Here is a 15,669-nt window from a genome sequence, read left to right as displayed (position 1 = left end):
GAGAGTGATAGGAATCACATAAGTGTTCTTTGTACAGCACTGTGGTATATGTCAGAGCTATATAAATGTATAATAATAGTCTGAGACATTGGAGTGTCAGCTCCTCTGGTGCAGAGACAGATGGCCAAGTGTTCTCTGTATATCGCTAAGGTATATGTCAGAGCTATCTAAGGCCTAGATTCACGTACGGCCGATCTACGTTGCGCCGGCGTAGCGTACCGTATTTACGCTACGCCGCCGCAACTTAGAGAGGCAAGTGCTGTATTCACAAAGCACTTGCCTCCTACGTTAAGGCGGCGTAGCGTAAATGGGCCGGCGTAAGCCTGCGTAATTCAAAGTAGGCTGTAGGGGGCGTGTTGTATTTAAATGAGGCTTGACCCCATGTAGATGCGTGGCCGAAGGAACGGCGCATGCGCGCGCATGCTCAGTATCACGTCGTATTTACGCCCAAAGATACGTCGGCTCAATGCCTGTGACGTGAATGTAATTTCCGCACAGCCCCATTCGCGTACGACTTACGCAAACAACGTAAAAAGATACGCTTGTTCCGACGTCCATACTTTGCATGGGATGCGCCACCTAGAGACCAGCTTTATCTTTACGCCGGCGTATCTCGAACGTAAACGGCGTAACTAATTGCGACGGGCGCACGTACGTTCGTGAATCGGCGTATCTAGTCATTTGCATATTCTACGCCTAAAACAACGGAAGCACCACCTAGTGGCCAACGTAAATATGCACCCTAAGGTACGACGGCGTAGGAGACTTACACCGCTCGTATCTTAGCCTAATTTAACCACTTGCCGACCGCGCACCGCCGTTCTACGTTGGCAAGTTGGCTCTGCTGGGCGAGAGCACGTAGTATAACGTCCTCTCTCTCAGCCGCCACGGCGCGCGCGCCCCCCGCTCGCCCCCGACTCCCGTGCGTGTGCCCGGCGGGCGCTATCGCCGCCGGGCACACTTGATCGCTCGTTTCAGAGCGGGGACCGGGAGCTGTGGGTGTAAACACACAGCTCCCGGTCCTGTCAGCGGGGGAAATGCTGATCTTCGGTTCATACAATGTATGAACAGAGGATCAGTGTTTCCCCTAGTGGGGCCACTCCCCCCCCCCCCCCACAGTAAGATAACACCCAGGCATACTTAACCCCTTCCCCGCCCCCTAGTGTTAACCCCTTCACTGCCAGTGGCATTTTTATAGTAATCCAATGCATTTTTATAGCACTGATCGCTATAAAAATGCCAATGGTCCCAAAAATGTGTCAAAAGTGTCCGAAGTGTCCGCCATAATGTCGCAATACCAAAAAAAATCGCTGATCGCCGCCATTACTAGTAAAAAAAATATATTAATAAAAATGACATAAAACTATCCCCTATTTTGTAAACGCTATAACTTTTGCGCAAACCAATCAATAAACGCTTATTGCGATTTTTTTTTTACGAATCGGCCTAAACTGAGGAAAAAAAATGTTTTTTTATATATTTTTGGGGGATATTTATTATAGCAAAAAGTAAAAAATATTCATTTTTTTCAAAATTGTCGCTCTATTTTTGTTTATAGCGCAAAAAATAAAAAACGCAGAGGTGATCAAATACCACCAAAAGAAAGCTCTATTTGTGGGAAAAAAAGGACGCCAATTTTGTTTGGGAGCCACGTCGCACGACCGCGCAATTGTCTGTTAAAGCGACGCAGTCCCGAATCGCAAAAAGTACTCTGGTCTTTGGGCAGCAATATGGTCCGGGGGGTAAGTGGTTAAGCGTGTCTGGTTTCCAGAATACGCTTGAATTTACGACGGCGCAGATTCGGACTTACGACGGCGTATCTACTGATACGCTGACGTAAGTCTCTGAGAATCTGGCCCTAAATGTATAGTAATGGTCTCAGACATTAGAGTGTCAGCTCCTCTGGTGCAGAGACTCTGTAAATCGCTAAAGTATATGTCAGAGCTATATAAATATATAATAATATTCATAGTATAATATTACTTTGTAGTATTGCATTATATTGTGCGGTACGATTCCATTGGTTCATGTCCTATAATGAGATTCTGGTGACACCGGCGCGGCACAGAAACGGTTACAGGCGGCTGCTGTATTTATGTGTCTGATAGAATCCTCGGCCTTCTTGCACAACATACGCTCAGGTTATTTTTCGCCGTCTCCTACGTGATGAAGCCCCTGTGGGTTTTCTAATCCCAGCTCCTTCTCCCCGATAATTGTCAGCAGAGCTCGGAGGTCGGCGTGTTTGACAGCCTGTGAATGTGCTGTGACTGGTCATAATCACCGCCATCCTCTGCCTCTCTCCGGACCGGGGCTGCCAAGCTCCTCCGCTGTGCGCTGACATCACCGCCGCTTATTACCGGCCGGACGGGCCTTCACTGCGCCGCTGGAGGCCTGTCACCGTGTCATTTCCTTCCCTGAGACTCTTTTACCATTGTGTGGTCGCTGCAGGACTGTCTTTTTTTAAAAATTCTGAGACTTTTTGTTATTTTTTTTTTTTACGTATATTCTATGGCCTGTATTCACATACATTGGCGCATATTTATGCCGGCGTAGCGTATCGAATATACGCAGCGCACAGAGGCAAGCACACTATTCAGGAAGCCATAGGTAGATTCACAAAGAGTTAGGCCGGCTTATCAGTAGATAAGCCGACCTAACTCCGAATCTACGCCGCCGTATGTTTAAGCGTATGCTCAAACAGAGATGCGCTTAAACATATCTAAGATAGGACGGCTTGCGCCGTTCTATCTTGGCTTGCAATTTTTCGGATGGCCGCTAGGTGGCGCTTCCATTGCGGCCGGCGTAGATTATGTAAATGAGCTTGTACGCCGATTCCTGAACGTACGCCAGCCCGCCGCAGTCGAATTACGTTGTTTCCGTAAGGCCTTAGGCGGCCTAAAGTTATTCCACCTATGTGGTGGAATAACAATGTTAAAGTATGGCCGCCGTTCCCGCCGCGAGGTTCGAATTTTTTACGTCGTTTGCGTAAGTCGTCTGCGAATCGGGAGTTACGTCGTTTACGTCCACGTCTAAATCAATAGGCCCGTACAGCGTACTTAGCCGCAATGCACACTGGGTAATGTAGGCGCCCGGCGCATGCGAAGTAGCAAAAAAACTCAAAAAACGTGAGGTCAAGCCTCATTTCCATAGAACACGCCCCCTCCAACCAATTTAAATTAGGCGCCCTTACGCCCGCTCGTTTTAGGCTACGCCGCCGTAGATTAGCAGGTAAGTTGATTTAGAATCATTACTAGCCTAGCTAATTTACGGCGGCGTAGCCTAAAAAGGCTAAGCTACGCCGCCGCAAGTTTAATCCTATCTACCTGAATCTACCTACCAGTGCTCCCACTCGCTCTCAAATCTACACTGGGTTTCCTCGGCGTAAGCCGTCGTAAGTGGAAGTGGGCGTGAGCCATGCAAATGAGGCGTGTCCCCATGCAAATGATGGGCCAAGCGCCATAGAAGTACTTAAAACGAACGGCGCATGCGCCGTCCCGTGGACGCATCCCTGTGCGCATGCTCAGAATCACGTCGGAACTACTCCCTAAGATACGACGGATCACTGCCTACGACGTGAATGTAACCTACGCCCAGCCCTATTCACGTACTACGTAAACAACGTAAAATACGACGGCTTGTGTTCCCTGGTCCATACCTTAGCATGAGTTGTGCCTCCTATATGGGGAATATATATTAGCATGTCCCCAGTCTCTGACCATCTTCTGTTGTGTGTCCCCAATCTCTGACCATGTCCTGTAGTGCGTCCCCAATCTCTGACCATGTCCTGTAGTGTATCCCCAGTCTCTGACCATTTCCATTAGCATGTCCCCAGTCTCTGACCATTTCCATTAGCATGTCCCCAGTCTCTGACCATGTCCTGTAGTGTGTCCCCAGTCTCTGACCATGTCCTGTAGTGTGTTCTCAGTCTCTGACCATGTCCTGTAGTATGTCCCCAGTCTCTGAGCTATTCTATTAGCGTGTCCCCAGTCTCTGACCATTTCCTTAGCGTGTCCCCAGTCTCTGATCATCTCCTGTCGTATGCTCCCCAGTCTCTGACCATCTCTTGTGCTATGTTCCCAGTTATTGACCATCGCCTGTAGTGTGTCCCAAGTCTCTGACCATCTCCTGCAATGTGTCCCCAGTCTCTGGCCATCTCTTGTGGTATGTCACCAGTATGACCATCTCCTGTAGTATCTCACCAGTCTCTGACCATCTCCTGTAGCGTGTCCCCAGTCTCTTACCAACTCCTGTAGCATGTCCCCAGTCTCTGACCAACTCCTGTAGCATGTCCCCAGTCTCTGTCCATCTCCTGCAGTATGCTCCCCAGTCTCTGACCATCTTTCTTGGTATGTCCCGAGTCTCTGATTATCTCCTGTAGTGTATCCCCAGTCTCTGACCATCTCCATTAGCATGTCCCCAGTCTCTGATTATCTCCTGTAGTGTGCCCCTCGTCTCTGGCCATGTCCTGTAGCATTTCCCCAGTCGGTGACCATCTCCTGTGGTATGTCCCCAGTCTCTGACCATCTCCTATAACTTTTGATATACAAAGTACTATGTGTGGCACCCTGAGGATGTCAGAGACCACAGTTGAAGTACCCTACAGTATATCTAGAACACTGCACTAAAGGGAGTCAAAGTTCAGTAACCCCCAAACAACCAATCACCATTTGTGTTTAATTTTCCAGGCCTGTCTGAAGAATGGTGAATGTTCGTATCAGATGACTATTGATCTACCATTGTCTTTCCCCTCCTCTACATCAGAAGTTCATTTCCATCTCTTTTCTTTCAGGTCGGCCTTAACGCTCTGGTCCAGAAAGCAAACAAATTCACCCCGGCTACCAGGCTCTTCATCCAGCGCTTTGTGCCCTTCCCGGCTGTAGGTAAGTCCCGGTGCTCTGGGTGCTCTTTACACGTTGGTCCTTGTCTGATTTTATTATTAGAGGGTTTATACAAATATGAAATGCTCCTATGTGTTTATTTGCTGATTTCTAGTGCATGTGACTAGTTTCTCCATACCGGAGGCGTCTTGAAGCCAACAAAGGATTTTCTACAAAGTATTAAAGAGGAAGTAAACCCTGATGGGTGTTACTTCCTCTTTGTTTCCCTGTAAAGGTAAAGCATAATGGGCTATTATGCATCGCATAGTAGCCCATTATGTGACACTTGCAGGAGAAGCCCGCCATATCCCCCTCTTCCTCGCTAGTAGCAAGCGTCCATTCTTCACCCCCTCTTCCTTTCGGGACTGCGAACTCCGGCTCTGTGACTGGCCGGAGTCGCGTGACGTCACTCCCACGCATGCGCGCTGGAGCCGCCTTTAACAGCATGACCCGAGATAGAAACTGCACAGTGTGCCCGTTTTTAATCCGCCGCATGCGCAGAAGAAATCGCCCTATGGCGATTTGCAAATATTTCCTAGACCATGCAAGTCTGGGAGATGTTTCAAGCACCTACAGGTAAGCCTTATCAAGGCTTACCTGTAGGTTAAAGTGGTTGTAAAGGGTTTACAACCACTTTAAATACATTTCAGTTAGCGTGTTCAATACTTTTTCCCTGTGTCATTCCATGTTATTGTTATTACCGTATATACTCGAGTATAAGCCAACCTGAATATAAGCCGAGGCACCTAATTTTACCACAAAAAATGGGAAAATTTATTGACTCGAGTATAAGCCTAGGGCAGTGATGGCGAACCTTGGCACTCCAGATGTTTTGGAACTACATTTCCCATGATGCTCATGCACTCTGCAGTGTAGTTAAGCATCATGGGAAATGTAGTTCCAAAACATCTGGGGTGCCAAGGTTCGCCATCACTGGCCTAGGGTGTCCATCTGCATGCCTCACTGTGTCCATGCCTCACTGTGTCTGTGCCTCACTGTGCCTCACTTTGCCTCACTTTGCCTCACTGTGTCTCACCGTGTCTCACTTTGCCTCACTGTGTCTATGTGCATGCCTCACTGTGCCCATGCCTCACTGTGTCCATGACTAGACTAACGTTTAACATTGGAGTCTATGGAAGGTGTGCCCGGGTTTGAAAAATCGGTACTCCCCAGCCGCAGGTCCCCCAGACAACAAACTTTGCACCCTTGTAAAGGAGAAATGGGACTACATGTGTACGACCGGCCAGTACTGGGTCCCCAAATCACCGGAGAAATTACCGTTTAACATGAGAGTCTATGGAAGGGGTACCCGGCTTTGGAAAATCGGTGCTCCCTGGCCGTAGGTTCCCCAGACAACAAACTTTGCACACTCTTAGAGGTGAAATGGGGCTATATGTGTGCCAAGTTCTCGGGTCCAGGGGACCTACGATCGGCCGGTACCGGGTCCCCAAATCACTGGATAAATTACCATTTAACATGGGAGTCTATGGAAGGGGTGCCCGGCTTTGAAAAATCGGTGCTCCCCAGCTGTAGGTCCCCCAGACAACAAACTTTGCACAGTTGTAGAGGAACAGGGGGCTACATGTGTGCCAAGTTTGGGGTCCAGAGGACCTACGGCTGGCCGGTACCGGGTCCCCAAAGTCCGGGAGATCAGGCGCAAAAAGGTGACTCGAGTATAAGGCCCCGTACTCACGACCAAACATGTCTGCTGAAACTGGTCCGCAGACCAGTTTCAGCAGACATGTTTGGCCGTGTGTTGGCCCGAGCGGACCATTTTCGGGCGGATCGGACAGGTTTCCAGCGGACAACTGTTTCCTGGACTTGCTTTAAAACAGTCCGCTGGAAACCTGTCCGCCCGTCAGTACTGACCTACCGTACATGTCCGGCCGCCCGCCATCCCTCGCATGCATCAAATGACTTTGACGCATGCGTGGAAGCATTTTAAAGGCAGGCCGCCCACGTCGCCGCGTCATTGTCGCGGCGACACCGCGGACACGCCCCGCGTATTGTTTACGCGCGGACCTCTGTTCGATGGTGTGTACAGCCATCGAACAGAAGTCCCCGGGCAGACATGTCCGATGAAAATGGTCCGCGGACCGGTTTCATCGGACATGTCTGCTCGTGAGTACTCGGCCTAAGCCGAGGGGGGCATTTTCAGCACAAAAAAATGTGCTGAAAAACTCGGCTTATTCTCGAGTATATACGGTAAGTTAATTTCTGAACGTATTTGTTTTGGTGTCTTTGTATGTATGGATTGCATGTGTTGTCACCAACATGTGGTGAAAATGTCATGTCAATGGCGCCTTTAGAAATATATTTACCTAGAAAAATGGTGACGTGTTCAACACTTATTTTACCTGCTGTATATTTATATATGTGTACTGTATATATAAAGTGAATTTTGTATTTATATAGTTGTGGCCTATTTCTCTATGCATTACGGAATGCATAGAGACATTCACACCAGTCTGTGCCCCAGAGGAGCTTACACTCTAATGTCCGCACCATGGCCACACATGTCTGCGCAGACATACTGCAAAAGTAAAATTCGTAGATTCTCTCAACCACCCTAAACGGCACAGATGGCGAAATCTCTCACCGCCAATAGCCGGCCATCACCATTGTCAGAATCCTGAACATAACTGCTGCTGATCAGCTGTTGTGCCGGGTGGCATTGGCAGGGCCACCCCAGGAAATACGAGCCCTCTGTGGCCAGCATTGGTCTTCCACTGCAGCTGTTTGGATTTTGAGGTGGAATTGGAACAACTGGAGGAAACCCCACAAAAAAAGTGACTCTACAAACTCTGTGCAGGTTGTTTCCTTTCCGAGATCTGAACTCAGAACCTCAGCTCTGCTGGGCGTACACACGATCGGACATTCCGACAACAAAACCGTGGATTTTTTTCCGATGGAATGTTGGCTTAAACTTGTGTTGCATACACACAGGGTCACACAAATATTGTCGGAAATTACGAACGTTAAGAACGCGGTGACGTACAACACGTACGACGAGCCGAGAAAAATGAAGTTCAATAGGCAGTGCGGCTCTTCTGCTTGATTCCGAGCATGCGTGGAATTTTGTGCATCGGAATTGTGTACGCACGCTCGGAATTTCCGACAACAAGTTTTGTTGTCGGAAAATCTGAGAACCAGCTCTCAAATTTTTGTTGTCGGATATCCCGACAGCAAATGTCCGATGGGGCCTACACACGGTCGGAGTTTCCAACAACAAGCTCCTATCGAACATTTGTTGTCGGAAATTCCGAGTGTGTGTACGCGGCATTTGTCTACTGGCTGTGCGGTACAACCACGGCAGGTGCAATTGTGCCTGCACATAGACATGGTAAGCTTGGCCTTTTCTCACCATTAGCTGGGTTCACGTAGACCTGCCTAACGTTAGGCAGGCGTAGCGTATCTCATATACGCTACGCCGCCGTAAGTTAGAGAGGCAAGTGCTGTATTCACAAAGCACTTGCGTCCTAAGTTACGGCGGCGTAGCGTAATTGTGCCGGCCTAATTCAAATTGTGAAGAGGTGGGCGTGTTTTATGCTAATGAATCGTGACCCGACGCGATTGACGTTTTTAACGAACGGCACATGCGCCGTCCGTGGACATATCCCAGTGCGCATGCTCCAAATTATGCCGCAAAGACTTATTGGTTTCGACGTGTACGTAAATTACGCCCAGCCACATTCACGGACGACTTACGCAAACAACGTAAAAATTTTAAAATTCGACGCGGTTCCAACGTCCATACTTAACATTGGCTGCGCCATTTTTTTGGTGGAATATCTTTAGGCCTGAAAACGCCTTACGTAAATGGCGTATCTTTACTGCGACGGGCAAGCGTATGTTCGTGAATAGGCGTATTTCGCTGATTTACGCATTCTAGGCGTAAATCAGCGTACACGCCCCTAGCGGCCGGCCTAAATAGACAGCTAAGATACGACGGCGCCCGCGGTCGTATCTTAGCTAGATTTAAGTGTATCTCAATTTGAGAATACACTTAAATTTACGACGGCGCAGATTCAGAGTTACGACGGCGTATCTACTGATACGGCGGCGTAACTCTCTCTGAATCTGGCTACATGTCTTTGTCTGTTGACCCAACATAGGCACCCAGCAACAGTCAGCTCGGCAGAAAAGCTGCTCTTCCCCCATTAGTGACTGTTTGTGTTGTAACTTGCCTACTTGTTAGAGGGATGATGACGAAGACTCACCTCTAATTACCATTTTCTCTCTTCTATCGCTTAGGGGATTGTGGTAAACAGATTATTAGATTCACAGAGAAATCCTCTGGGATTAGTTAATACACCAACATTGTTTTCTTAAATGTGAAGCCCTCGCATAATTAATAAATCAACCTTTCACTATGGTATAGGAAAACACGCATGCAAGACAAAAGGATCCCTTACTATCCTAATGTGTATGGAAGTTTGCTTTTGTTCTGTTTTATTTGTATTTTTAGTTAGTAGAGGGGTATTCTGTGTCTCTTATGCCTTGTACACACGGTCAGACCATGCAAAAGTCCGCCGTGAGTCCGTTGGAAGTCCGACGGAAAGATGGAGAACAGGTTCTCTATCTAAGGTCCGTCGGGCTTCCGACAAAAAAAGTCCGATGGAGGTTACACACGGCCGGACTTTCCGAGAAGAAAAGCCAGTCGGACTTTTTATCTCGGAATGTCCGGCCGTGTGTATGAGGCATTAGGCTATGCATTGTAGGCAGCTCAGTCCAATATATTTTGGCACAATGGTTTCTTTCTCTTCACCCCCTTTCCTTTCTTCACTCCATTGCCTTTTTCTCCACTCATCGTCACTCCTTTCTATTTCTCTTTACTTCCTTCCCTTTCTATTTCTCTTTACTTCCTTCCCTTTCTATTTCTCTTTACTTCATTCCCTTTCTATTTCTCTTTACTTCATTCCCTTTCTATTTCTCTTTACTTCATTCCCTTTCTATTTCTCTTTACTTCATTCCCTTTCTATTTCTCTTTACTTCCTTCCCTTTCTATTTCTCTTTACTTCCTTCCCTTTCTATTTCTCTTTACTTCCTTCCCTTTCTATTTCTATTTACTGCCTTCCCTTTCTATTTATCTTTACTTCCTTCCCTTTCTATTTCTCTTTACTTCCTTCCCTTTCTATTTCTATTTACTGCCTTCCCTTTCTATTTATCTTTACTTCCTTCCCTTTCTATTTCTCTTTACTTCATTCCCTTTCTATTTCTCTTTACTTCCTTCCCTTTCTATTTCTATTTACTGCCTTCCCTTTCTATTTATCTTTACTTCCTTCCCTTTCTATTTCTCTTTACTTCATTCCCTTTCTATTTCTCTTTACTTCATTCCCTTTTCTATTTCTCTTTACTTCCTTCCCTTTCTATTTCTCTTTACTTCCTTCCCTTTCTATTTCTCTTTACTTCCTTCCCTTTCTATTTCTATTTACTGCCTTCTCTTTCTATTTATCTTTACTTCCTTCCCTTTCTATTTATCTTTACTTCCTTCCCTTTCTATTTCTCTTTACTTCCTTCCCTTTCTATTTCTCTTTACTTCCTTCCCTTTCCATTTCTCTTTACTTCCTTCCCTTTCCATTTCTCTTTACTTCCTTCCCTTTCCATTTCTCTTTACTTCCTTCCCTTTCTATTTCTCTTTACTTCCTTCCCTTTCTATTTCTCTTTACTTCCTTCCCTTTCTATTTCTCTTTACTTCCTTCCCTTTCTATTTCTCTTTACTTCCTTCCCTTTCTATGTCTCTTTACTTCATTCCCTTTCTATTTCTCTTTACTTCCTTCCCTTTCCATTTCTCTTTACTTCCTTCCCTTTCTATTTCTCTTTACTTCCTTCCCTTTCTATTTCTCTTTACTTCCTTCCCTTTCTATTTCTCTTTACTTCCTTCCCTTTCTATTTCTCTTTACTTCCTTCCCTTTCTATGTCTCTTTACTTCATTCCCTTTCTATTTCTATTTACTGCCTTCCCTTTCTATTTATCTTTACTTCCTTCCCTTTCTATTTCTCTTTACTTCCTTCCCTTTCTATTTCTATTTACTGCCTTCCCTTTCTATTTATCTTTACTTCCTTCCCTTTCTATTTCTCTTTACTTCATTCCCTTTCTATTTCTCTTTACTTCCTTCCCTTTCTATTTCTATTTACTGCCTTCCCTTTCTATTTATCTTTACTTCCTTCCCTTTCTATTTCTCTTTACTTCATTCCCTTTCTATTTCTCTTTACTTCATTCCCTTTTCTATTTCTCTTTACTTCCTTCCCTTTCTATTTCTCTTTACTTCCTTCCCTTTCTATTTCTCTTTACTTCCTTCCCTTTCTATTTCTATTTACTGCCTTCCCTTTCTATTTATCTTTACTTCCTTCCCTTTCTATTTATCTTTACTTCCTTCCCTTTCTATTTCTCTTTACTTCCTTCCCTTTCTATTTCTCTTTACTTCCTTCCCTTTCCATTTCTCTTTACTTCCTTCCCTTTCCATTTCTCTTTACTTCCTTCCCTTTCCATTTCTCTTTACTTCCTTCCCTTTCTATTTCTCTTTACTTCCTTCCCTTTCTATTTCTCTTTACTTCCTTCCCTTTCTATTTCTCTTTACTTCCTTCCCTTTCTATTTCTCTTTACTTCCTTCCCTTTCTATGTCTCTTTACTTCATTCCCTTTCTATTTCTCTTTACTTCCTTCCCTTTCCATTTCTCTTTACTTCCTTCCCTTTCTATTTCTCTTTACTTCCTTCCCTTTCTATTTCTCTTTACTTCCTTCCCTTTCTATTTCTCTTTACTTCCTTCCCTTTCTATTTCTCTTTACTTCCTTCCCTTTCTATGTCTCTTTACTTCATTCCCTTTCTATTTCTCTTTACTTCCTTCCCTTTCTATTTCTCTTTACTTCCTTCCCTTTCTATTTCTCTTTACTGCCTTCCATTTCTATTTCTCTTTACTTCCTTCCCTTTCTATTTCTCTTTACTTCCTTCCCTTTCTATTTCTCTTTACTTCCTTCCCTTTCTCTTCACCTCGTTCCTTCCTTCCCTTTCTCTTCACCTCGTTCCTTCCTTCCCTTTCTCTTCACCTCGTTCCTTTTCTCTTCACCTCCTTTCCTCTTCACCACCTTTCCTCTTTCTTTTCTTCACCTCCTGCCCTTACCTTTACCTCCCCACTCCTTCTCTTCACCCCAGAGTTCTGATTAAGCATCTGTGACGTGAAACGTGTTAAACAACCATGATCCTCTGTACTGTGCTTTTGAGTAGATCCTGTCTGTGAAATGAAGAAGTCAGAGCTTTAAAGCGGGAGTTCACCCATTTATTTAATTGTTGCCCTTTTCCCCTTAGATGGATGCTCGTTTTGTCTAGGGGAATCGGCTAGTTGTTTTAAAATATGAGCCGTACTTACCGTTTTCGAGATGCATCTTCTCCGTCGCTTCTGGGTATGGATCTTCGGGAGCGGGCATTCCTTCTTGATTGACAGTCTTCCGAGAGGCTTCCGACGGTCGCTTCCATCGCGTCACTAGTAGCCGAAAGAAGCCGAACGTCGGTGCGGCTCTATGCTGCGCCTGCGCACCGACGTTCGGCTTCTTTCGGAAAATCGTGACGCGATGGATGCGACCGTCGGAAGCCTCTCGGAAGACTGTCAATCAAAATAGGAACGCCCAGTCCCGCAGCCCATACCCGGAAGCGGCGGAGAAGATGCATCTCGTAAACGGTAAGTACAGCTCATATTTTAAAACAACTAGCCGATTCCCCTAGACAAAACGAGCCTCAATCTAAGGGGAAAAAGGGTCATGTGCGGGTGAACCTCCGCTTTAATTATTGGGTTACGGTCTCCTGCTCTTTTTCCTCTCTGTGATTACGGCAAGAAACTGGACCTACACCCAACTTTATAACAGTGGTGGCCTGACCTGGAGCAGTGAATTTTTCTCCCAAGCTTTCTTTTTAGCTCCTTCCCTTTTCTTTTTAATCCCCCTCTCTTCATCAGCGTTTACTTTTTTCTGTTCTCCTTTTTCTTTTTCTTCACCACCTTCCCTTTCCCTTCTCCCTTTCTCTGTACTTTTCTCTTGACTCCCTTCTCTTCACCCCCTTCCCTTTTTCTTTACTCCTTTCCTCCTAACTTCCTTCTTTTTCTCTCCATACCCTTCCCTTTCTCTTCATCCTGTTATTTTTTTCTTCTCTCCATTCCCTTTCTTCATCCACTTCTCTTTTTTTTTTCTTCACTCCATTCCCCTTTTTTTTTCTTCACCCCCTGCCTGAATTCCAGTAGAATCCCCTCCTTCCCTTTTGACTTTCCTCCCTTCTCTTCATCCTCTTCCTTTTCTCCTCAGTCACTTCCCTTTCTCTTTCCTTTCTTAACTTTTTTTTCCCTTTTCCTTCCTCTTTTTCTATTTCTTTTCCACCCTTCCCTTTTTTCCACCCAATCCCAAACTTTTCTCTTCACCCCCTTTCCATTTATTTCACTCCCTCCCTTTCTTTTTTTCTTTCATTTCTCATTACTCTTTTCCCAATCTCTTCCACCTATCCCGTTTTCCTCACTCCCTTCCCCCTTTTCTTTACTGCCTTCCTTTTTGCTTTATCCCTTTCTGTTTCTTTTCGCTCCCTTTCTCTTTGCCCCCCTTCTATGTCTTGTTTCCCCTTTCCTTTGTTTTTGCCCCCTTCCCTTTCTCTTCATCCTTTTTTTTTTACTATTAATTTCCTTCCCTTTCTTCTCACCCCTTCTCATTCTATTCATTCCCTTTCCTTTCTATTCATTCCATTTCCTTTCCATTCATTCCGTTTCCTTTTTATTCATTGCCTTCCCTTTCTATCCATTCCCTTCCCTTTCTATTCATTTTCTTCCCTTTCTCTTCACCTCTTCCCTTTCTATTCATTCCCCTCCCTTTCTATTCATCTCCTTCCATTTCTATGCATTCCCTTTCTCTTTATCTCTTCCCTTTCCAGTCATTCCCTTCCCTTCCTCTTCACCTCTTCCCTTCCTCTTCACCTCTTCCCTTCCTCTTCACCTCTTGCCTTTCTCTTCACCTCTTCCCTTCCTCTTCACCTCTTCCCTTCCTCTTCACCTCTTGCCTTTCTCTTCACCTCTTGCCTTTCTCTTCACCTCTTGCCTTTCTCTTCACCTCTTCCCTTCCTTTTCACCTCTTCAATTTATATTCATTTCTTTCCTTTTTTATTTATTCCCTTCTTTTCTAGTCATTCCCTCCCCTTTCTCTTCACCTCTTCCCTTTCTATTCATCTCCTTCCCTTTCTATGCATTCCCTTTCTAGTCATTCCCTTCCCTTTCTAGTCATTCCCTTCCCTTTCTAGTCCTTTCTTTCTATTCATTCCCTTCCCTTTCTCCTCACCTCTTCCCTTTCTCCTCACCTCTTCCCTTTCTCCTCACCTCTTCCCTTACTCGTCACCTCTTCCCTTTCTCGTCACCTCTTCAATTTCTAGTCATTCCCTTCCTTTTCTAGTCATTACCTTCTCTTTCTCTTCGTCTCTTCCCTTTCTTTTCACCTCTTTCACCAATTTCTATTCATTCCTTTCCCTTTCATTCCCTTCCCTTTCTCTTCACTTCTTCCCTTTCTATTCATTGCCTTCCCTTTCTATTCATTGCCTTCCCTTTCTAGTCATTGCCTTCCCCTTCTAGTCATTGCCTTCCCTTTCTATTCATTGCCTTCCCTTTCTATTCATTGCCTTCCCTTTCTAGTCATTGCCTTCCCTTTCTATTCATTGCCTTCCCTTTCTATTCATTGCCTTCCCTTTCTAGTCATTGCCTTCCCCTTCTAGTCATTGCCTTCCCCTTCTAGTCATTGCTTTCCCTTTCTCTTCACCTCTTCTTCAATTTCTAGTCATTCCCTCCTTTTCTAGTCATTCCCTTCTCTTTCTATTCATTGCCTTCCCTTTCCCCTCGCCTCTTCCCTTTCTCCTCGTCTCCTCCCTTTCTCTTCACCTCTTCAATTTATATTCATTCCCTTCCCTTTCTCTTCATCCCTTCCCTTTCTCTTCGCCCCTTCCATTTCTATTCAATCCATCCCCTTTCTAGTCACCCCCCTCCCTGTCTAGTCACCTCCCTCCCTTTCTAGTCATTCCCTTCTCTTTCTAGTCATTCCCTTCCCTTCCCTAGTCATTCTCTTTCCTTTCTCTTCACCTCTTCCCTTTCTAATCACTCCCTTCCCTTTCTATTCATTCCCTTCTTTTTCTCTCTCTACCTTCCCTTTCTCTTCACCACCTTCCCTATGCGTCACCCCCTTTCCTTTCCCTTCACTCATTCCCCCCCGCCCCTCCCCCTCCAATTCCCTTTCTTAGTGCCTCCATTTTTCCCCTTCTATCCCGTCCCTTTCTCTTCTCTCCTAGCTTTGTCTTCTCTTTTAATCTGCATAAGCCACATTTTAGTTTTTTATTGATTTCTCTAAATCTTGTCCCAGTTCTCCATCTGGTTTCTTCCGTAATCTCAATAGGATGCCGATTTGATGATTGCCCCGATACATATCAGCCGATCCAATATCACTGTATTGAAGTGAGTTTCACAATAGCTGGTGTTATATGGAAGGCTGTATGTCCTGATCAGGAATCCTTCCCATTGCAGCACATACAGGGCCAGATTCAGATAGATCAGCGGATCTTTAGATCCGCGTAATCTATCTGATTTAAGATCCGCCGCCGCAAGTTTTAGAGGCAAGTGGGTAATTCACAAAACACTTACCTCCAAACTTGCGGCGGCGGATCGTAAATCCCCCGGCGGAATTCAAATTCCGCGGCTAGGGGGAGTGTAGTATTTATATCAGGCGCGTTCCCGCGCCGATTTAAATGCGCATGCGCCATCCGCATTCATTGCTCCCAATGACGT

The 15,669-nt window shown here is 45.5% G+C and overlaps 1 protein-coding gene across 2 annotated transcripts in view; it reads left to right on the top strand.

Moving 5' to 3' along the window:
- The window catches only part of SFXN5 (sideroflexin 5), a 354,774-nt gene that overhangs the window by 176,265 nt on the left and 162,840 nt on the right, over positions 1 to 15,669 (top strand). For both annotated transcript variants that reach the window (XM_040335556.1, XM_040335557.1), the window contains exon 10: positions 4,790 to 4,880. In XM_040335556.1, coding sequence (XP_040191490.1) covers positions 4,790 to 4,880 — 91 coding nt within the window. The remainder of the gene's footprint in view (positions 1 to 4,789; positions 4,881 to 15,669) is intronic.

Source organism: Rana temporaria, chromosome 1, assembly GCF_905171775.1.
Source record: "Rana temporaria chromosome 1, aRanTem1.1, whole genome shotgun sequence".
NCBI classification, from domain to species: Eukaryota; Metazoa; Chordata; class Amphibia; order Anura; family Ranidae; genus Rana; species Rana temporaria.
Note: the sequence above shows the minus strand (reverse complement) of the source record. Positions and strands in the feature narration are given on the sequence as shown.